The sequence below is a fragment of the Rhinolophus sinicus genome, chromosome 13 (genome assembly GCF_057876585.1).
Source record: "Rhinolophus sinicus isolate RSI-liver-muscle chromosome 13, RSI-T2T, whole genome shotgun sequence".
In the NCBI taxonomy this organism is placed as follows: Eukaryota; Metazoa; Chordata; class Mammalia; order Chiroptera; family Rhinolophidae; genus Rhinolophus; species Rhinolophus sinicus.
The window spans coordinates 14,568,712-14,590,764 of record NC_142513.1 but is presented as its reverse complement, the minus strand read 5'-3'; the positions used below and the strand labels follow the sequence as shown (position 1 = coordinate 14,590,764).

Here is a 22,053-nt window from a genome sequence, read left to right as displayed (position 1 = left end):
CAGAAGGGCGCCTTTCCCTCCTGCAGTAAGTCTATTGATTCGATCGGGAGACGGCTAACAGAAACTGGCAGCCAGAACGATGAACCCGTAGGCTTGTGTCTCTCAAGCTGTGGACACCTATTGTAAGACGATTGGCAAAGCGGCATTCTGCACACTTGACCTGAGTACTAGCCTCCTTCCTTGCTCCGTCTGCAGCCAGGTGAGCAGCCAAATGGAAGACCTGAGGAGGTCCTCTGCAGTGACCACCTGGCTGCCTTTCTGTCCTAAACTGCAGGCACAGCCCTCACCTTGGCTCTGAGACCAACAAAGGTGCTGGTCAAGGGGCACTGGAGGGTGCCAAGGTAAAGGCTGAGGGACCTTAGCACGTGTTGTCTCAGCTCTCCATCCTGCTCTTGCCTTGGGCCATTATAGCAGCTGGGGTTGCCATGCTGCTGTGTCCTGCCTCCTACTTCGTATCCCAATTCTCTAATGAACCCTGATTGTGAATTCTGCTTGGCATTTTTCCAGGCCTCAGGCCTTGCTAGTTTCTTATCTCTTGCCCCCATCTCCCATATTTCTCAGGAACCTGAATCTCACCACTGGCTAGCTTGCCCACCTGCCTCCTCTGTGGACCTCAGTTTCTTCACCTGTAAAATGGGTTTAGGATAATAACAATGACAACACAAGACTAAGTACCGAAAGTGTTACTACCTCACTTATTCCTCTTACCATTATTGGTATCTTCATTTTGCCACCAAGGAAATGGGGCACTTTATGTAATCTCTCTGTGACTCAAAGTCCCATAGCTAGTATAGTATGTGGCTTTGATGCTCAGTCCTGAACCACTGTACCATGGCATTTCTCAGTTCTTGGCACATAATGGGTGCTCACGAATGTTGCCCATGGGACTAAGAGCATGGTAGGTAAGTGTAGAGACTGGCCAGAGAGACCTGGATTCAAATCCTGAGTTCATTATTTCTGAGATGTGTGATTTTCAATCATTGGAGCCTTAATTTCCTCACCTGTAAAAATCAGAATGATAATAGCCTCCGATGTCGTAGAGTTGTTGAGAAGTTTCAGTGCAATAATGTCAAACCCTTAGCACATTCCATGTGATGCAGGACGTATGTAATGCATAGTTGATGTTTTATTGTTCTTTTCATCATCTTGTTGGATGTCCCTCGTGACCGCAGCCAGCCAGCCAGGCTGTGCTCTCCTTGCAGAGCTTCCCTCTCCCTCCAAAAAGCATATTCCCAGCATAGTGGGTATTCAGGTTTAAATCTTTTCCAGGGAGTTTTATCTTATCCTTCTGCCTCCAGTTCCTGTTCTCACACCCTCCATCCACCCTTGCCAGGGGTTGTGACCTCCCTGGGAGAGTTGCTGAGACCCCAGGGTGTCCAAGCCTGCAGGGCCAGCGGCACCCTGTGGGCCCTCTGGCAGCTGCCATGCTGCTTCCCCATCTGCTTTGGGCCACACAGCCTTCTCCCAATGGCTCAAACTCTTTCTACCTGGTCCCAGGATTTATAAGACGTCCCTGGGAAAGTTGTTTTAGAGGGAGTCAATTGCAAAGAAATCTCAGAGAGTATATTATGGCCTGAATCCTGTCCCTGACTTAAAAAATTGCCAGGAAAATAACAATACAGAATTTTAACATGAAATGCACAGAACAGAAAGGAACAACAGAGGAGAGTTGTATCTGATACCCAGGAGCCATGCTAGAAATACATCCATTTTCTCTGATGGCCCTTGCCTCGATCGAGCCTGGCAATGCAAGGATTTGTCTGTATTATTTCATAGATGAGGAAACAGAGGCTCAGAAAGACTGATTAATTTGCCCAAGTGTCCCAGTTTTAAAGTATAGAGTTTGGGCTCCACCAATTCTGGTCACTGGGCATGACCAAGACAGTGATGTCCCACAGGCCCAGGCCAGAGCAGGGATGGCTGGCTGTGCATCCACTCCAGACCGACCACTGTCAGCCTCCTATTGGGCCCAGCATCCCAGATTGTCCCCTGGAGGCCTGGCTGAGTTACTGCAGGGGGCAGAGAAGCGGCGCTCTCTCTGTGGTGGTGGGTCTGGGGTTGGACAGAGTCCTTCAGGTGAAATGTTAAATAACTAGTCATTTGCCCCCTGCAGCCTCAAGTCAACCCACTATAGAAAAACACCCAACCCTGGCCATAAGTGGTTTCACCTTATTTTTTCAATGGAAGCATCCCTGGCCTGGACCCACTAGATGCTAGTAACCCCTCACACCCGCTTGTGACAACCAAATACATTTCCAGATATTGTCAAATGTCCCGTGGGAGCAGAGACAAAAGGGAACAAAGGGAACTGAACATTCACTGAGTCTCTACTCTGTGCATATACACTTCTGTTCACTAATTAGGCACAGAGATGGGCAAGACATTTTTTTTTTTTCACCTTTGATCTGCACTAAGCCTCACATGGTTCCTGAGAGGCTGAAATGTGATGAGTGTGACTAAGGAGCTGAATTTTAAAGTTTATTCGATTTCAACTAATGTAAATTTAAAAACTGAGGCAGTGTAAAGTATGTTTACTTGATAAACACAGTGTTTATCTTTTTAGGATTATATTTTATTTTAACCGTTTAAAATTTAGCATGTGAATTGAGAAGTGCTGTACATGGAAAATTCATACCAGATTTCAAAGACTTTGTGCAAAAAGAGAGTGTAAACTATCTTTCACTAGTAATTTGAAAAAAGTGATTACATGCTCTAATGATAGTATCTTATATACATTGGGTTAAATAAAATATATTACAATTAATCTCACCTGTTATTTTTTTACTTTTTGAATGTGACTCAAAAAATTTAAACTGACATACACAGCTGAAATTCTATTGCTACTGAACAGGAGTTATAGATAGATGCACGCAAAACTTCCAGAACATTGCAGCTCTGGTTTTCAAGAATGGGTACTTTTGTCCCTCAGGGGACATTTGGATATGTCTGGAGATATATTTGGTTGTGTCAATTGGGGGATGAAGTACTTCTGGCATCTGATAGGTAGAGGCTAGGGACGCTGCTAAAAGCATCCTACAAGGTACAGGACAGCCCCCCCCCCCCCAAGAATTAGCTGTCCCCAAATGTCACTAGAGCTGAGGTTGAGAAAGCAGGTCCTAGGGCGTGAATTTCTTGAAGGACAGGTCAGTAAGTCAGAGACCTGAAGAGCTAGTTGGAGGTTAGCTGAACAAAGTTAAAGCTGTTATCACACTTAGTTCTCACGGTTAACTGCGGCTCTGGGTATTATCACCCCACTTCCCCAGATGACGAGAGTGAAGCCAAGAGACAGAGCATGACCAGGATCAACAGGCCAGAAAGGGGCAGAGCTGAAAGTTGCACTCAGCCTCAACTCACTCCGAATGTCAGCCTGTCCCTGCTCTATAACGTGGTTCTACCGTTCTCCGAGTTGGGGCTGATACAAAAAGAGGCTGCTAGCGCTTACAGTCTAATATCGCCATCACTCAGATCAGGGCAGTTATAATTTACGCCTGCCATTATTGCCACCAGGGGATGAGTGTTAACAAAACACGCTCGGAAAGGGACGGCCTGCTCCAAGAGCAACACTCGCAGGCACCTCACCCATCAAACGAGGCTGAGGAACGTGCGGAAATAAATGGGACACAGTGAAATAAACCTGTCAGAGGAGGAACATTCAGACGCCTCAGAAGGCAAGAGGTAAGAACAAATGTGCCTGATATGGGATTGGCTCTATTTAAAGAAAATGTTATCAGACTGCTCGACTTGAATGGAGCCCAGAGAACAATGGCCCAGCAGGAAGACTCCGGGAGAAGCAGTGCTTCTCAATAAATTGAGTGTGAGCACAATGGTGGGAGTCACTTCCCTGCCACTGTCACCACGCACCCCTCTGAAACTCCTGTCTCCTTTGGGGTGAGGAAAAGGCTGGTGGTCCTGTAATAGTGTGAGGTAGGAGGCTGGCATTTGGTGAAGGCCTACTATGTGCTATTACTGAGCAGGGCACTCTCTAGTGTCACCTACCTAATGCAATCTTTTTATTCCCTCTTGACTATTTGAAAGTAAGTTGGTGGTATGATGCACCGTCAACTCTGAGTACCTACTGCGTCCTTCAATATAACTCTGAAGTAAGTGTGACAACTAGTTGTGCAGGTGAAACAAGGCTATGCAACTTGCTTAAAGTCCTACAAGTAGGGAGTGACTCAGATGACAGTCCTGAGGTGTAGGTAGTGACACATTGGGTTATGGGGGTCGATGGCAGGGACAGAACTTGTCTGTGGTGAATACTGTTGGGGCTGTGCCCGGATCTCCTTTACTGGGCTGATGCACCTGTTCTCCAGCTGCTGTGGGTACTGGCTGCTATCGGCTCACAGATACCTCTTTCCCTGCAGAAGTGCCATCAGGCAAAGGGGAGTCACCTTCCCAGGAAGGTATGCACTCCCATGGCAGCCTATAGCCAATAACTAACGAACACAGTGGCACAAATGCTAGCCCCCTTCCCTTTGAGTGGGAGCAACTCTGCAATATGAGGTGTGATAAAAAAATACAGTAAATGCTGCTGCCGAGTACCATCCCATGGAAAGGCAGGGATCTTCAATATGGAAAGCGGTGTGTCCAACCTTAGTAACAGTGTGTGACAAGTTTCAACCTGTTTGGTGCAGTCAGTCGGGTGTGAGCTACGGTTGAGAGAAGGTGTGTTTTAAAGTGTGCCGTAAATCATCCTCCATCATGACAATGTTCCGTGTCACTTCTGGTATACGACAATTTCTGTCAAATAAAAACATTACGGTGTGTCCTCATCCACCTTATTCACCAGATTAGGTACCGTGCAACTTCTGGCTCCTCCCCAAAGTCAAAATGATTCAGGACATGGAGGCAGCCACAACAGAGTAACTAAAGACACTCACGAAAGAGGACTTCCAGAACTGCTTCAGAAAGTGGCAAGAACGATGGGATAAGTGTGCTCGAAATGAGGAGTAGTTTGAGGGGGATTAATGGTAATGTGCCTTTTACTGTAATAATTTTTTTTATTTAAACATTCACTGTACTGTTTGATCACATCTCAAATAATCCATACTCCAGAGGCCCCTGTGGGCTCAGCTGACACAGGTCTCCACATCCTCCTTCAGATTCCTCTGCTGTCCTAGTCTGCTCCCCTCACTGTCTTTCTTCTGAGAATACTCCTCAATGAAAAATTCACACAAGAGTCCCCATCTCAGACTGTATGTCCAGGGAACCCAGCCTAAGACATTCATTCACAGCAATGCTGTGGGAAAGGGGGTGGACAGAAGTGGACTGTGAGGGTACCAGACGGCTGGACTCATGTCATCCCTGCCTGAGGCAAACCCTTTCTCATCATAATAAACTGACCAGCCAAGGACTGGTAGAGAACAGGACATTGACATTGTCTAAGCAACAACTTTGAGAGAGGTGACAGCCAAATATTTGAAATCTCCAAGTTACTTCCCACTGACCAGAAAGGGTCCCTCCAGTAGAAAACTCTAGGTCAGCAGGGTCTCTTTTGTCTCAAGGGGGCCTTGATGGGCTTCAATCTCTGCCACTGATGGGCTCTGCAACCCAGTCTTTGAAGAGTGTCAGATGTTTACCCTGTTTCCCTAAAAATAAGACCTAGCCGGACCATCAGCTCTAATGCATCTTTTGGAGCAAAAATTAATATAAGACCCAGCATTATATTATATTATATTATATTAGTCTTATAGTAAAATGAGACCGGGTCTTATATTAATTTTTGCTCCAAAAGACGCATTAGAGCTGATGGTCCGGCTAGGTCTTATTTTCGAGGAAACACGGTATGTGAAATGAGAGTAAACTACAAGGTATTCGAGAGAAGTGGCTGGTAGTTTCTTCAAAGAGATACTGACTCTAGACTGGGCACTCCCATACCAGCCTTTTTTATGTTCCTGACCGTGTTTTGTCTCAGAATACAACTCCAGAAAACTCTGCATGCGCAGAGTATGTAAGCAAATGGTAAGGGATAGCTATTATTATTCCTACTTAACAGATACAAGAGGCGGGGATCCTCACATTTGAAGGACTGGCCTGGGATGAATGGTAGACCTCGGATCGCAGCCGGATTTACTCATTTTTCAAGCACAGACATTCTAGGTCAACTTTTTCCCCAACCTTAGATCACAGCTCAGTTGTAACTTGTCCTGGGAAGCACTTGTTTAGTTCCAGGTGTGTTTGTTTGTTTATTTTGAACTCCACACACCTCTCCTTTGTAGCACCACTCACAGTGGCAGTTGTATATTTATTTGTGTAGTTTTTTGACTAATGGCTCTTTTCCCTCCCAGAAAGCATAGCAACATGTCTTCTTTGGCTCATCATTGTATCCCTCAGAACAGTGCCTGGCACACAGTAGGTACTCTGTAAGCATTAGTAAAATGGATGCCTGGATAGATGAATGGATGGCGGATGGCTGGGTGAATGTATAGGTGGGTGGGTGGGTGGGTGGGTGGGTGGGTGGATGGATGGATGGATGGATGGATGGATAGCTGGATGGGTGGGTGGGGTAGAGGGGCTGCCAGTTCCTCTATGGGGCACCTGGCCTGGAGGCCCTGCTGAGCGCGGGTCACTCTCACTCCCCTCCCACCCGCCCAGGGCTCTGGTGATCACCTGTGGTGAGGAGGCAGAGTGGAGTCCCCAGGGTCACCTGGGCGCTGCCCATTGGTGCTGACCACAAGGAAGCCAGTCCCCAGGCAGCATGCAGAAGAGAAGGAGAGAAAGAAACACACATGAAAACGTGCGGTATGGTGAACAAAACTGCAATTCTTGTGGCTCTGAAGAGCTCACGCTAAACAGCAAAAGAACATAATGTTCGAACAAAACAGGGCCTGAAATAGATTTCTAAAAATGAAACAAAGAGTCACCCTTTATCAAGCACCCACGACATGCCAGGTACTCTGCCAGGTACCTCACATACAATGTTTCTAAGTCATACAATAACCCAGAAAGGTCAGCATTATTATAAATGAACCATCATCTTTCCACCCAAACGTCTTCCCTACCATATTTTCCTTTCTTAGTAAACAGTGCTACCACCCAAGTAGCGGCTCAGGTTAGAAACCTGGAGTCATTCTTTTTTACGGAACTCCCACTTCTGATCACTCAGCATGCCATATCAGCTCCACTCCAGAAAAACTCTTGTAGCTTCCCCATTCTCTCCAATTTCATTTCCATTTAGTTCAAGCAACCCTCATGTTTCCCTTGGAGGATTGAAGCAGCCCCCAGCTGGTCTCCTGCCTCCAGTCTTGCTCCCCTTAAACCTACTCTCCACCTTTCAGCTGAATTGCGTGAGTGGCCCCGCTGTTCTCAAGGTAAACTTCAAACCCCTTGACCCAGCTCACAGGCCCTCGAGGATGAGTCTTCTGCCTGCCCCTTCATCTTCTCTTCACCCCCACGACCACTCTGTGTTGTTCCCCAGGCACAATAAACTCCTTTTCATCATCAACCGTCCCCCTCCCTTCTTGTCTGCAGGCCTTACTAGACTTGTCCCTTTGTGTGGAACCCCCCTGCCCCCATTCCTGTATCTTTACCTGGCCAACAACTAATTGCTCACTCTTCAGATGTCAGCTTAGAACGCCTTCTCTCTAGGGGGTCTTTAGTGTCTCACCATGTAAGGGACAGATAGCCCTTGTCTGTTTTTCCATAACACCCTTCTCACAGTAATAACCTCCCCATATTACACGTTTCTGCCTTCCCCTCAATTCTGTAATCTTGAAGGCAGACTAGAGTCTCATTTACTAGTGTGCAGCTGTGGTCTTGTACTTTGTAGGTACTCGGTGAATATTTGTTGAATAAATGAATGAAGAAATGAAGAAATGATGAGTTAGAGAATTCACATGACTTACTCAAGATCATAGAACTAGTAACTGGCAGAGGCAGGATTCAAACCCTGGTTTGTCTGAATAATGTTCCTGCCCTTTCAAACCCACCACTTCCCTCTCTAAAGAAAATGATACAGAGGGCAGGAAGGTGTCCTATGCTGGTAAAAGACTGCTTGTTTCTCTAGTGATTCATCAACCAAACTGCATAAAGTTCTTATGTAAAACGGAGAGAGCGGTAGGGCATTCCAGACCAACTAGTAAACAGGACATACATAATTACAAAAATTCACATACATGACAGTCTTGACCAACAGCTGTGAAATGCTATGAAGTTTAACCAACAATAAATTTTGGTCAACACGAATTATAATACTCCTCCCTTAAAGGTGGGGAATGTTGCCATTTTAAAGCACATTCTCAGTGAGAGGTCAGCTTTTGGGACAAATCCGGCCTCCCACTCACTGTTTTCTCTGTGGCCATGAGCTAAGAATGGTTTTTACATTTTTAGACAGTTGGGGCAAGGGGGAGAAGACTACTATTTTGTGACACAGGAAAATGATATAAAATTCAAATTTCAGTGTCCATAAATAAATTGTATCGGAACACAACTATGCTCATTTTATATGTATTATCTAGGGCTGCTTTTGTGCTGTAAGCACAAAGTTGAGTCGTTTTGAGAGAGACCACATGGCCTGCAAAGCTGAAAAATATTTACTATGTGGTCCTTTACAGAAAAGTTTGCAACCCTCATTCTAAGTGGCTATTTTTATTGATTTTCCCCGTAACCTTTTCCAGGTAGGCAAAACAAGAACGGTTGGCCTTGCATGTCAGAAAAGGAAAAAGAAGGCTGGGGAAGAGAGATGATGCACAGGTTTCCACCTGGCTTGTTCCAACAGCATCCTACCTGTCCTCCCATGCTTCAGCCTCGTCCTTCTAGAACCCCTGCTCTGATCATTTTCTAAGCTGTAAGTAGGGTGGCCTCCTTGACAAAGGCAGTCTGCTTAAGCACCTCTAGGGGGCCCCACCGTCTCAGGACAATGTTCACATCCATGCCACGGGGCCACACAGAATCCCTGGTGTCCTGGCCTTGCTTGATTATGCCTTTGGTCCCATTAGCAGTCTAGCCATTGTTCCTTGCCTTGCCCCATTCAAGTTCAGCGGCATGTTCTCTTGCCTCCAGTGATTTGCACATGCTACTTCCTCAGTTCAGAAGCTGTCCCTGCTTTATTCTCCAACCTTGTGCAATATGATAATTTACCTTGATGATCAAAAGGCCTAATCATATTGTAGTGATATAATTTATACGTTGGTTGCTCTCCCACTAGCTACTACTTGTTGAGTGCTTATTGTAAGCCAGGCACTGCACTAAGCATTTTATATGTGCACTTGTTCATTCAACTCTTACATTAGCCCCACGAAGGAAGTGGTGTTATTGTCGTCGTTTTGTAGTTGGGGAAACTGAGACACAGAATTAAGTACCTTTTCCAACCTAGCATCAAAGAGTGCCCAGATCCAAAAATGAAGTTCTTAACCAAGGGACCGCAGAGCAATACTAAGTGGCGCTCAATAAATATTTATTGAAAACTAAATAAATACAGGGAATTCTGATTTAGTATTTTTTACCTACTAGCTGTGCCACTTGGAAAATTACATCCATTTTTGAATTTTAATTTCTCTACCTATAAAATGGGGCTAATAGTAAGTATCTCATGAAATTCTTCTAAGGATGACATAGAAACCAATGAAAGCCTCAGTTCAGTTGGCAGGCCCTGAAGATCCTACCCACCATCAATCGAGGGCTACAACCCTGCTTAGCAGGAATGCTCAGCTATGAGGGGCATGAACAGAGGTGGAGCTGGGCAGGTGCTGGGATGGGTTTTCATAGTGGGGGGAGAAGCAGAAGGTAAGTGATGGATCACGGGTCTCACAGGACACAAAGGGAAGTAGAAATAGGAAAAGTACTCAGATATTTCACACGAGAGATGACTACTGTTTACCAGTGCCTGGCCCATCTCTTCTTCTTAGGCACATAGGAGTCTGAGTCTCATCAAGGCCGTGTAAGTGTAACTGACACGAGTCATTGCTACATGAGGTATTTAACTTCCAGGTTACCACCTCCATACTTCCCCTTCCCCTGCTATGGGGTTTTGTGAGGCCACATCTATTCTAGATGGCATAACGACAACTACATCTTTGTGGTATTAAACTACTGAGATTTGGATATTAATTTGTTGTTGCAGCAAAGCCTAGCCTAACCTGACTAATCCAATGGGAGAAAATGTGGAGGTATCTCGTTATCTCCCCTATAATCTGGTCCCCCCACCATATGTTTTTGTTTTTTACTGGAGGATTCATGACCCTTCTCTCTTCACAGTTTCCAGGCTCTGTTCATATGTATATATGTCAGCCATTAATGAAAACATTGGGACCATGCAAAGAAAAAGGAGGTCAGAATGCTGAGTACCTCAGACTTCCTTTCTGATTTTTTCCCTTCTAAAGCAATACATGTTAAATATACAGAGATGCTGATGGGCTAAAGATGGCACTGGAGCAGATAACCTTGAAGACAATCTAATTTCTTGGTTTATTAGCTTCAATATGTTGTGGATGGGAAGGAAGCTGAGGGCTCCTTGAGGTTTCTGCTCCAGATGCCAGGACTTAGCTGGACAACACTGAAGACAGGCCAAGAACCCATACATCCTAAAGATTCTATTATCAACTATTACTGGAAAAGAGGCATAGGAAGCAGTTAACAAATAGGAGACAAGGGACCTTGATAGTGGCCAATAGAATCTCACTCAGTCTATGATATTGACAAGATTTAAAATGGTGCGATGGAAATGCTGTGAGCTTTGGAATTTGAGCTGAGCTATAATTCTGAGGGAACTTGAACACTTTATTTAACCCTTCTGAGCCTATACTGCTTCATTTTTTGAGTAAGGATAATAATGATGACCACTATTTATTTAGTGCATAGTATGTGCCAGCCTTTACTTCTGTCATCCTACTGTAAACTCATGTCGACATACACAGCCCTGGGACTGGCATTAAGTGGTTAATGTTTGCTAACCCCCTTTCTTCCCCAACTTCAATACAACATTGAAACTCCATCAATGAAAGCTCAAATGCAGCTTTATGATCTTTGTTTATAATGCTTGCCTCCAGCCTCCCCCAATTTTTCTCCTTTCTTGACCCTTGATTTAAAAAGGTCTCCTATTCCCTTTGTTAGATGTAACTGTTTTGGAACAAAATATTTGAGCTAAAGTCAACTTAGGTGGCTCAAGTTGTGAGCAGATAATTCTTATTTCTAGTTTACAGGGATGAATTGGGACTCCCCAGGGACATGCTTGAAGGAAAAGAATTGATCTTGGCTTCTGTTTTCCTGGACTCTATCACACCAGCTTTGTCTTCCTGAGCGGAGTGTACAAATGGTGTATATATGTGTCAGGGGAGGGTAGCAGTTTGAGCAAATCTACAGAGTAGGGGGTGGAGGAAGGCTATACGTAGACTAGAGCGATGTATGAGCTTTGTAGCAATACAAATATTAAAGCGTTGGAGTAGTATAACATCATCAGGAAAATCCATATTATTCCATTGGCATTTTAGGACCAAGAACTGGTCCTAAAATTGCTCTCACCATTGGGTGAGAACAAATGGGGTCATGGGCCAAGGAGATCTTGTTACACTCAAGTATAATTCAGAGAACCCCCAGCATAGAAAATTCATCTCCTTGGGCTTGGCTAGGGAGTACTAACACTACCCTCCCCTAAATTCTCAAACATGCACTCTGGGCTTCCTCCTCTGAAATTCTTGCAGGATTTCTAAGGGCTGAACAACAACTAAGAGTTTTCCAGTAGACTGGCTCACTATAGTCTGTCCCTACTCCAGCTGCTATGGCAAGATTCGGGCATCCCGTGGTCCTGGGTCCATCCCCAAATTGCTGGGCAGATGATAAGAAAAGGAAAAGTGCCATCGTCAACTGCTAGCAAGTGGATGAGCAAAATCCTATTTACTCCGTCAATAAAAATACGGTATTCCTCTGTAGGACCTCATCTAAACACAAGTTAGAGATGAAAAAGGTTAAATGCTGAAAGCTGAGGCCAGCATTTTTCCTGTCCCCTCTCAGTTTCTACACTTTGAATCTAGAATGAGTCTGCTTGAGAAATGCCTGATGAGAAGTAACCAGAGTCCAGGTTTTGGCTTTCTTCCGTAGAGAACAGCAGAGAGAGTGCATGTGCTCTTAGACCAGGGTCAGGTCTCATATCAGAGAAGGAAGGAAGGAAGGAAGGAAGGAAGGAAGGAAGGAAGGAAGGAAGGAAGGAAGGAAGGAAGGAAGGAAGGAAGGAACCTCAAGTTGTTTATCATCTATTATGTGCTTGACATTTCACGTGCATTATCTCAAACAATCAGGAGAAACAACTCAAGAGCTCAGGCTTACAAGGGAAGTGATAGATCAGAGGCTGCGACTTTTCCAAGGTCAATCAGCTAAGTTTTGGGTGTGGGATTTTAATCCCGGTGTCTCTGATTCCCCACTATTCCATGCGACCTCCCAAGGAAACTTTATATAACAGAACTTTCCATATAGCATTAGATCAATGGGGGAGGGCAGGGCTATCCTACCTGATAGCACACAATTCCTGCATCTCTCCTGGCTTCGTACACCACCCGTGGCATATTATTCTTGTGGATAAGGAAACCCTGGACACCCAATCTTAGCATCTGCAAAATGAGGGCACCTAACTAGGGGAATGGCTATTTACTATCCCTGCCAGTCCCTGCAGGGGGTGAAAACCCATTATGGAGAGAGGAGAGAAAATGCTAGATGCAATGCTCTACCTCAGGCTTACCCATTATAAAAAGACTCCACGTTTACAAAAAGACCGTCACCCACGCCTCTTGCCTGTTGCTACTGGGACAATGGTTTCAGTCCATCATGACCACAGGGCAGCATAGAACTATTGGTGACAATGGTCGCTTATCTCATGCTCCATTATTCTGGAGTTCAGCTTTCAGCACGTACTCTGAGAGGTTGTTTGAATGGGATCGTTAGAGAGCGTTTACTAGATTAAAACTGTGGCTGTCTTCTGCAAAGTAACTGCAAATGGCTTTACGGGTTTCTGGATTTATTTTGTTTCAATGACTCTGCTCAGTTTGCAAATCAAATCAAAGCTGATTTTTCTAACTGCCACTTGGGTACTCCCAGTGGGAGTCTGCGGGGCCAGCTGCGTCCCCTCAAAGGCTGGCACCAGAAATGGGACTGGTGCTGCTTGCTGGCGGCCAGAGAGGGCTCCAAAGGGAAGAGAACAGATAAGCAAGTACCTGCTTGACTCTACCCGGAGTAGGGGGAGTAAGTCAGAGGAGGCAGATTTTATTTTCCGGAAGGAGAAAAGGCAGGCAGGACCTATGTGGCCTCAAAGACAATGGCAGAAATACTAGGGAGCCAATCTGGACTCATATATTGAGGCTCCCTCTAACTGAAATGTCCAATGGCCCAAGGCACTCCCTGGGGGAAGAGTGAGGTCCCTGTCACAGCAGGTACTCAAGCAGAGCCTGGCTGGCCTTTTCGTTATTGGGGGATTGTAGATCACGTGGTTAATTCCCACCTCTATCGCTTTCACTCCTGTCTTCCAAGAGAACATTCTGACAAGTAGCTTATATCTAAAAAAAATGAAACCATGAAAGAATGACATGTTAGCCATCCATCTATCTATTGACTGATTAATCAATTGAACCATTAGTTCATTTACCCATTTGTTCATTCAATATGTTTTATCAAGCACCAAAGTGTGCTAGGATCTGGGGACACAGCAGTGCTCAAAATAGGCACAACACTTTCACTTATTTCACTTAGAATCTAGTTTGAAGACAGATATTAAACATGTAAGCAAATATATATATATATATATATATATATATATATATATATATATATATATATATATGCAAACATACATACAGAGGGTGCCAAAAAATGTATACATAAATTAAGAAAGAAAAACTGTATTAAAATTGTAATGCTCAATATATACCGATAACAAAAGATGAATACAAGTCACGTTTGACTTCTGCAATTACAAGAGGTGCTCAGAGTGGTTCCCATCAGCGTCCAGACACTTCTGTTTACAGCAAACTACTGCTTGAGCAACATTGACCAAAGTGCCCACTTGTATACATTTTTTGAGCACCCCCCTGGTATATTCAGGTCACAATGAATGCTATGAAAAAAACTACAGGGTATAAGAGAGTGGAGAATATTGGGGATATATATTAGACTGGAGGTCAGGATGGTGTTTAAGAAGACGCGGAGTTTAGGCTACACTTTGAAAGGTGTGTATCTGTTAAGCAGATACAGATGGTGGCCAGATACTTTCAGGCAGAGGAGACAGGATGAGCAAAGTGCCTGAGATTGGAAGGAGCTTGATGTGTCTTGAAGAACTGAACGAAGCCCAGTGTGCTGGAGTCTAGTGAACAAGAGGATAAAGCCTAGATAAGGCTGGAGGGTGGGAAACAGCCAGACCATGTGGGCAAGTCCTGTGGAAGTAGGGCCGGTGAGTAAGGAAAAGTAGCAAAGTGAATGGACGGGTGTGTGGAGGGAGGCAGGGAGAAGAAGCAGACAGGAGAATAGTGGGTAAAGGGACTTGGATGGAACTGGGCCTTAGTTTCCGGAAGAGGAGCTGAACAGTATGGTTCTAGAACTGAGCCTCTAGACCAGAAACCATTTTCCCTTTGGCCTGCTGTGTCCCAGCCAGAGAGCATGAACTGAGATAGCTGGGTACCTCCTTCAGCTGCTGCAGCCTGGGGCACCTTCCACTAGATGGGGTGATCATCTGACACGGGAAAGGTTCTTTTATCTTCCACTTGAACCTCAGCATCCGGGAAGTCTAAATTTTCACATGATCCATTTCCCCAAAGGTCACTTTGGAGCATGTTCAGCTTACATCTTCAATCCGGTCCCTAAATTGAGCCCATGCTATAGCTTCCAAATGTAAATATTATTTAACGGATCTAAATGCATGCCTTTCCTCACAGTTCCTGTTTTAACTACAAGAACAAAACCTACTTTTAAAATTGATTTATTTTTTGCTCCCTGACTTTCTACTGCCCTCCCTTCAAAGTCTGAATAATAGTTTTCTGTTTCCAAACCAAAACTTAATGTTTGTTTACCCATTGTCTGCACTTTTCTCTCTACAGCTCTGGGCGGATTCCCAGCGCTAGACTGCGCCAAGCAAAGGGCTTTAAAATTTTTCTTTTTAGCTCTTGAATTCGAGGCAATCACATTAGCTCTTTGCTATCCCTCCACCAGGTGATGAAATACATCTTCTATATAATAAGAGCACTGTGGTGTATGCTGTTGGTACCACTCCCAGATCCCCCTTTCAGGTTGGTGTGCCATCCCCCAGTTGCTGTGCATGTTGAGGCTAAGGGCTTATACCTGAGACTTTCCCTAGAGCTTGTGCAAGGCTCAAGGTGGCCATTTCCCTAGAGAGATCCAGGGTAGGGGAGTGGGGAAGTGCCAAGGACTGACTGTTATGGGGGAAGAGGTAGAAATCCCGATCTTCCTGTCTCAAAGCAAAACAACGCTGGAGAAACTGACACTCTATCCTGGATCCAGTGTAGGTTTCACTTCACCTGAGACCAGATCCTTGCTCAGCATCTTCTCATTCCCCATCCCACTTCCCTCGTCCGCGTACAGATTGCTTCCAGGAGCCTTCCCTCAACACAGCACACGCACCAAGTCCCTGCCTCTGGCTTTGCTGCTGTGGGTCTGTCCTAAAACAGCTGCCATGCCTCGTCATCGGCTCTTTGATAAACCCCACTCCCCTACTGTGGTTGCACTCACGCTCTGATTCCTCTAAATCTCCAGTCCAAGCTAATAACAGCGGAACCCTGGCTGAGGAACAAGGTAAAGAAGAATGTGAGTCTGGGTCAGTGACCACGGCTCCCATCAATAAAAAAGACTGCCCTCAAGGCTTTTGGGATGAGGATACTAGATTAACTCTCCTTCTAGCAAATACCAAACTCCCATCCCCCAGTCCCCTAAGGCCCGCCTTCTACTGGAGGCTCTGCCTGGGCTTTAGAAAGAAACATCGCCCCCTAGTGCTATGTGGATCCACCTGCCAGATCCTCTGTAAACACAGGAGACTTAGTTCTCTGCGTGGGGCCTGAACCGCCCTGTGGCTTCTCTCCCAGTTTGAAGTCCTGAGTCGCTAGCCTCTCACATCCCACACTTGCCCTGGGTGCCATGCAATCCCTAGTGGTAGTGGAGAAGGGATGGCGATGGGACAGGGAGGCACAAAGCCTTCTGTGCTGCACCAGTCCCAGAGGAGCCAGGCCCTGGATGCTGACCCAGGAATACACACGCCACCATCACCTGGGGCTTGGGCACCCTTGCTCCTTCAGTCCCCATTCAGCACATTGCACTTCTCTTTGGAAGCACCGCTCACCATCACGAGTCCACCACTATCTGTGAAAATCCTGCACAGGAAGTCTGTGTCCACACTAGGCCGGGAGCTTCTTGAGGACAGGAACCCTGCCTGCTGGGTCACCATGAAACCCCAGTTCTGTCCAAGACGCCCGGCTCATACACGCTCAGTGAGTGAGCTGATTACATGGAGGAAATAAGTCACCGACAATAATTTTTTTCCAAAACATTTTGTAGGAAATAAAACACTTCTATGTTTGCAATATAATGTGATCCTCAGACTGGGGTGCGTTGGGGCGCGGGGGAGGGAGGGAGAGATTTCAGTGTCCTGGAGCTGGCTTGCACCAGCTACAGCCAATGGTTAAACATTCGGGACTGTTTTTTACCAGCCGGTTGTTTAACTACTGGACATAGCAGCGATATTTACGCCCTGGAGATGGACAAAGGCTACAAACAAGGGCTTTTCTTTTCCAAGGAGCAGGTTTATCAGCAAACCACTGGCAGCTGGTATGTTCCAACAGGTTCTACAAATGGGGAGAGGGAGATCACTTTCAGCAGGGTGCCTCTGAGTTTCAGGGAGACCAAGTGAGACCCCGAGACCTTGGGCCCGGCTGTGGGGAGCGGCTGACATCAAAAGGCGTTTCCTCACTTCAGCAGGCATTGTTTTTTGAGTACCAACCATGTGCCAGGATCTGCTTGCCGGGGCAAAATGTGACTGGGAAATGAGTGGCGAAGGCCAAGCCACTCCTCCTCAGAGCTCCTCTTACAGGGCGGTGCAGGTACCCGCCCCGGAGGCCCAGCCGGCTCTGGCCACAGAACTCAGATTGGATCAGCACGCGATGCTCCGCCAGCACGCAGGGTCTGAGAAGGGTGCTGCCACCACAGACCCAGCACAGAGGTACGGGGACGGCCCAGGGTTCCTTTGACAGAACCTGCAGCTCCTCTGCTTGAGAACACCTCACTCAGCTTCTGAAGGGAACAAGAGCCAAGTCTGGACGGCAGCCCATCTCCTGGCCCCCTCTGGTGGGGCTGGGCCCTGCGCCTTACACACCCGTTAAGAGCTATTGTGATTACACTGGGAATGGTGAGCAGTCAGAGGCTCTAGTTGGAACCGCAGGGATACTGCCCCTAACTGCGGGCGTCCTGTTATGGGTGAACTGTGCCCCCTCGGCCCAACTCAGATGAAGTCCTAACCCCTAGGACCCCAGAACGTGACCTGATTTGGTAATAGGGTCCTTGCAGATATACCATGTTTCCCCGAAAATAAAACCTAGCCAGACAATCAGCTCTAATGTGTCTTTTGGAGCCAAAATTAATCTAAGACCCGGTCTTATTTTACTATAAAAGACCGGGTCTTATCTAACATAATATAATACTGGGTCTTAGATTAATTTTTGCTCCAAAAGACGCATTAGAGCTGATTGTCCGGCTACGTCTTTTTTTGGAGGAAACACGGCAACTAGTTAAGTTAGGATGAGGTCATACTGGAGTAGGGGGTGCCCCAATCCAATATGACTGATGTTCTTATAAAAAGGAGAAATCTGGACGCAGAGATGTGCACGTGGAGAATGTCATGTGATGAGGAAGCAGAGACTGGGGTGATAGTTCTACAAGCCAAGGAAAGCCAAAGATGGCCTGCAAACCAGCAGGATCTGGGGACAGACCCCCCTTCATGGCCCCCAAAGGAACCAGCCCTGCCGACACCTCGATCTCAGACTCCCAGCCTCCAGAACTGTGAGACAAGAAGTTTTGTTGTTTAAGCCATTCAATCGGTGGTACTTTGGTACAGCAGCCACAGAAAACAAACACAGGTCCCTTGCTTTGCAGCCCTCCAAACTGGGCAGCACTACGTTAGAGCTTGGGTGACAAACAGTGACACTGTAGACAGACAACAGTTAGAGCCCCAGCCTGGAGCCAGGTGTGGTGTCTAACAGAAGATGCGCTGAGCTTGGGGTCAGGTCAGAAGGCTGTCCCATGCTGAGGGGCAGTGCCCCGGGTCTGCGGGACTCACACAGCTGACCACAGACACTGCCTGGAGTCATGGGGGTTGGGGACAGGACCTCAGCAAGTTGCTTTATCACCAGAGCCCTGGCCTCAAGCTGCACATGTGATCACGTCTCGCTGGCAGACATGGGAGCAAGGTGTCGCAATGACAGAGCAGTGGAGCAGCTCGGAGGGACACAGACGGCTCATGGAATCTGCCCCTGGAACTTTACATAGACTCGATGCCTGCGAGATTCCCAGTGTCATAGTTTCCTCTGCAAAGGAATTATATTTTCAGCAAACCCACAGAGAAGGAAATTTGATTCAGGAAAGGGAGAGGTCAAATATTGATTCCTGGTCTTTGACTCTTGATACAAAGTCCTCAGGGCCAGTGCATGGATTTAGATGGAGTTTGCCTTTAATCGGTCCTGGATGGTCCCAGGGTAAGGCCAGGCGCAGACCAGACACTAACCTAACACAGGTTTCCTTCCCGTTGCCTTTTCTCTGCAGTCACCGAGTGCCCTCTTAGTGGATGTGGTACTAAGCAGGGAGAACTCCCCGCAGACTGGCATTCTGCATTACCCAGCCCTCTGCCTCCATCCCCAAGTGCTGCTAGAGCCTGGCCTCTCTGGGCTGAAGTGACAGCTCTCAATGAACTGGAACCTGAGGGTGTGGTTGCTTGGCATCCGACTCCTGACTCCTCCGAGCCCTGCCAGGCCTTGGCCAGCTGGGCACATACTCATTCATGTGCTCCTAGCCTTTCCCCCACACACCTTACAGGTGTGCATACTCCACTAAAGGAAGACTGAGACCCAAAGGCCAAACCAGAGGAGAAATCCTTATGCTAAGAAGAGGCAGGGAGCGCTTCTGCTCTAGTTCTTTAAAGACCGCTGCACTTCTCCTGCAGAACAGCCGTGCAAGTCTGGGGAAGCGCGGCATGGCTCCGGTGGGAGCACGGTGGGTCCTGCACTTACCAAGACGGTACAGTTTTAGACCTTCTCTCTCCAAGTTCTTGGATGTACCGGCTGCTTGTCCAGTCACATGTTCCCAAGTCTCAGTTCAGAAAATCTGGTCCAACAATCTACTCGGTAGGGGCGGCTTATGTTTCAGAGGGGGTCCTTAGAATCCCACCTACCCCACGGAAGGCACAGCTACTGCACCAACCCCTCCCTTGTCTAGAGGTAAAAAGCGAGAGGGGAGCCAAGGGGCACCGTGACGCTGAAGGTTTTTCGGTCAGTTTCCTTCCCTCTCCCAGCTGCCTGCTTAAGTAGGATGTTGCAGACGCCCTGCTTGCTGTCTAGTGCTCCAGTGCTGTCCAGTGGATGCTGTTCTTCTTTCCAGATTATCTGTTTTCTCCAATGGCAAAGTCTTTCAAGGCTGGCTTGTGATTTGTGTCACTTTTGTTTGCAGGCCAGCCATTTTCCTGGCCTCACAATGAGTATTTTTTCTTTCTGTCCAGTAGCCTGAGTTCCTGAGAGGCAATAAGTTAGGGACATGCCGACCTCTCGTGGCTTATGTGAAATCAGGGTGAGTTCTTATCACAGGGAGCCCCTAGTGCTCTGTCTTTGCCTTCCTCCTGCACTTTCCCTGTTCTGCTTACATATCGATCCGATTTTGTTCAAAGTTACAAAAGTCATGAATGGTAGGTCTTGGTGTATATTTTGTCAAATAACCACAGATATTCTCCTCTCTCTCTCTCTCTCTCTCTCTCTCTCTCTCTCTCTCTCTCTCTCTCTCTCTCTTTCTTCCCTTCCCCCATATATTGTGAATTTTCCTCTGTATGTGTGTGCATGTGTATTATATTCACACATGTATATTTATACTTGGGTCATTGTTTGACTATATTTATACGTATATTTATAATTGTCTTCTCTGTGGAAGCAACATATAGAACTATGTATGCTGTCGATAAATGCAGGGAATAGAAATAGAATTGCCCAATTTTGGTGTGGCAATCTGGGAAGGATAGCTGTGAAAATATCAATTCTATAACAAAAAGATAAACCTGATTTCTAACCATTCAACCTTGTAATAGGTTAAATGATAACAAACCATTCATTGATTTTTTTTTTTTTAAAGAGTAATAAACAGAAACATGTACCAATTGACAGAGCCAGGCAATTCAATTACAATTAGGAAAACAAAAAGTGATGAGCCTGAACAATATTGCCTTAGTTTTGGGTATGAGGTTTGGAAATGCCAACTACAAAACAAAGCAGTGTTTCTTTTCTTGTTACGAAACGCACCAACACTAATCACCTCATTTTTAAAAGCCATGCATCAATTTAGTAAAGTATGAAACCTAGAAGATAGATTTAACAGACGTGCTTTAAAAAATAACAACATAAACATAGACCCAAATACAATGAAAATATATAGCAGAAGAAAATTTGAGTAAATTTATATTCACCACTGATTAATGTACCAGTCCACCCAGCCATCCAACCATCCTTTCACCTGTCCGTCCGTTCATCTGTCCATCCATCCATCCATCCATCCATCCATCCATCCATCCATCCATCCATTGATTCAACTACTATGTTTGGAGTTCTTGCTATGCTTTAGGTACTGTGTTATTAACATGTACACAGTTGGGTATATATTAACACCTACATGCAAATGACTCCAATGAAAATATATTTAGTCATTGTTGCCTAAATCTCCCTGTGTGGCTGGAGGGAGAAATACTTAAATGGCTAAAGAGTGGCTGAAGACAGACAAGAACATGCCAACATACCTTTCGTAGCCAGACGAACACAGTTGATTTTGGTCTCCTGTGAACAACAAAAGTGAAGCTCCAGTTAATTAGTTGTGGATTTGGTTTGTTATATAAAGAAAAATACATACATATATGTTTGTGCGTGTGTGTACATATGGCTATGCATTTTTAATTATAATTTTAAACTTGTCCTTTTCATTTTCCCCCCCATTAGAATAACCTTTTAATTCTATTTCTTCATTTCTTTTGAGGCTAGGTACATACTTTGTTCCTTTCACTTCCTGGCTCCCATCACCTCATAAGCTTCTTCCCCAGACAGAGCCACTTCATAAACATATCAGATACTGCCCAGCACAGAACGACTTTAGCAAAAACACTAAGTGGGTACATTTTGGCATGCAGTGTGCTTCAGTCAGTTGCATGGGTCAGCAGATGGTACCAAAGGCATCCTGGGGAAACTTTGTTATAGGTAAACAATGCACCTATATGTACAGACTGAAACAGACACTTGGCAATAGCCCAGTCAATATGAATGTGCAAGAATCAAATTGCAAAGTTCATGTTCAAAAGTCGCTCTGGCCCTGAGATCTCTAGGAGACCTCACAGTTTTCATGGATAATGTTGCACGTGTATGTTTGTGTGGCAATAGAATCTTTACTGAGTGAAGTGAATAACTTATCTAGTTATTGTTGGCTCTTCCCCAAGTGGACAGGATCCATACATTTGTGGCATTGCTGGGCACGCAGGTGAGTTCCAGAAGAGTGTGCTTGGGAAGAGAATCAGCTTAGCCTATTTTTTTAGGATCGTCTCCCAGGAGGTCCTGGAACAAGTTGCAAATTCCAGATGACTAAGTTATGCTCCCAGCAGTAGTCTGAATTTGTAGTACAGCAATGAAAATTAAAGGCCAAGAATTCGATATGTGTGAGTCTCAAGAATCCAGTAGTTGTCTTGCTAATACTCACGCAGGAGCAACTATTGCATCTTGAAGCTACTTATGTTAGGATAGAAACGGTTATGTAAAGGTAATAAAACCCATGCACTTCAGTGATTACAAACAGCAAAGATTCATTTTCCACCCAAACTACATATCTAATGTAGGTGTGTGGCTG

The 22,053-nt window shown here is 45.7% G+C and overlaps 1 protein-coding gene across 18 annotated transcripts in view; it reads right to left on the bottom strand.

Moving 5' to 3' along the window:
- PTPRT (protein tyrosine phosphatase receptor type T) overlaps nt 1-22,053 on the bottom strand; it is a 951,833-nt gene that overhangs the window by 165,732 nt on the left and 764,048 nt on the right. For 11 of the 18 annotated variants that reach the window (XM_074318303.2, XM_074318304.2, XM_074318302.2 and 8 more), the window contains exons 13-14: nt 20,963-20,999; nt 6,610-6,666 (exon numbers count right to left, since the gene is read on the bottom strand). In XM_074318303.2, the coding sequence (XP_074174404.1) occupies nt 6,610-6,666; nt 20,963-20,999 (94 nt within the window). The remainder of the gene's footprint in view (nt 1-6,609; nt 6,667-20,962; nt 21,000-22,053) is intronic. The other 7 variants (XM_074318306.2, XM_019748876.3, XM_019748914.3 and 4 more) reach the window with 1 other exon arrangement.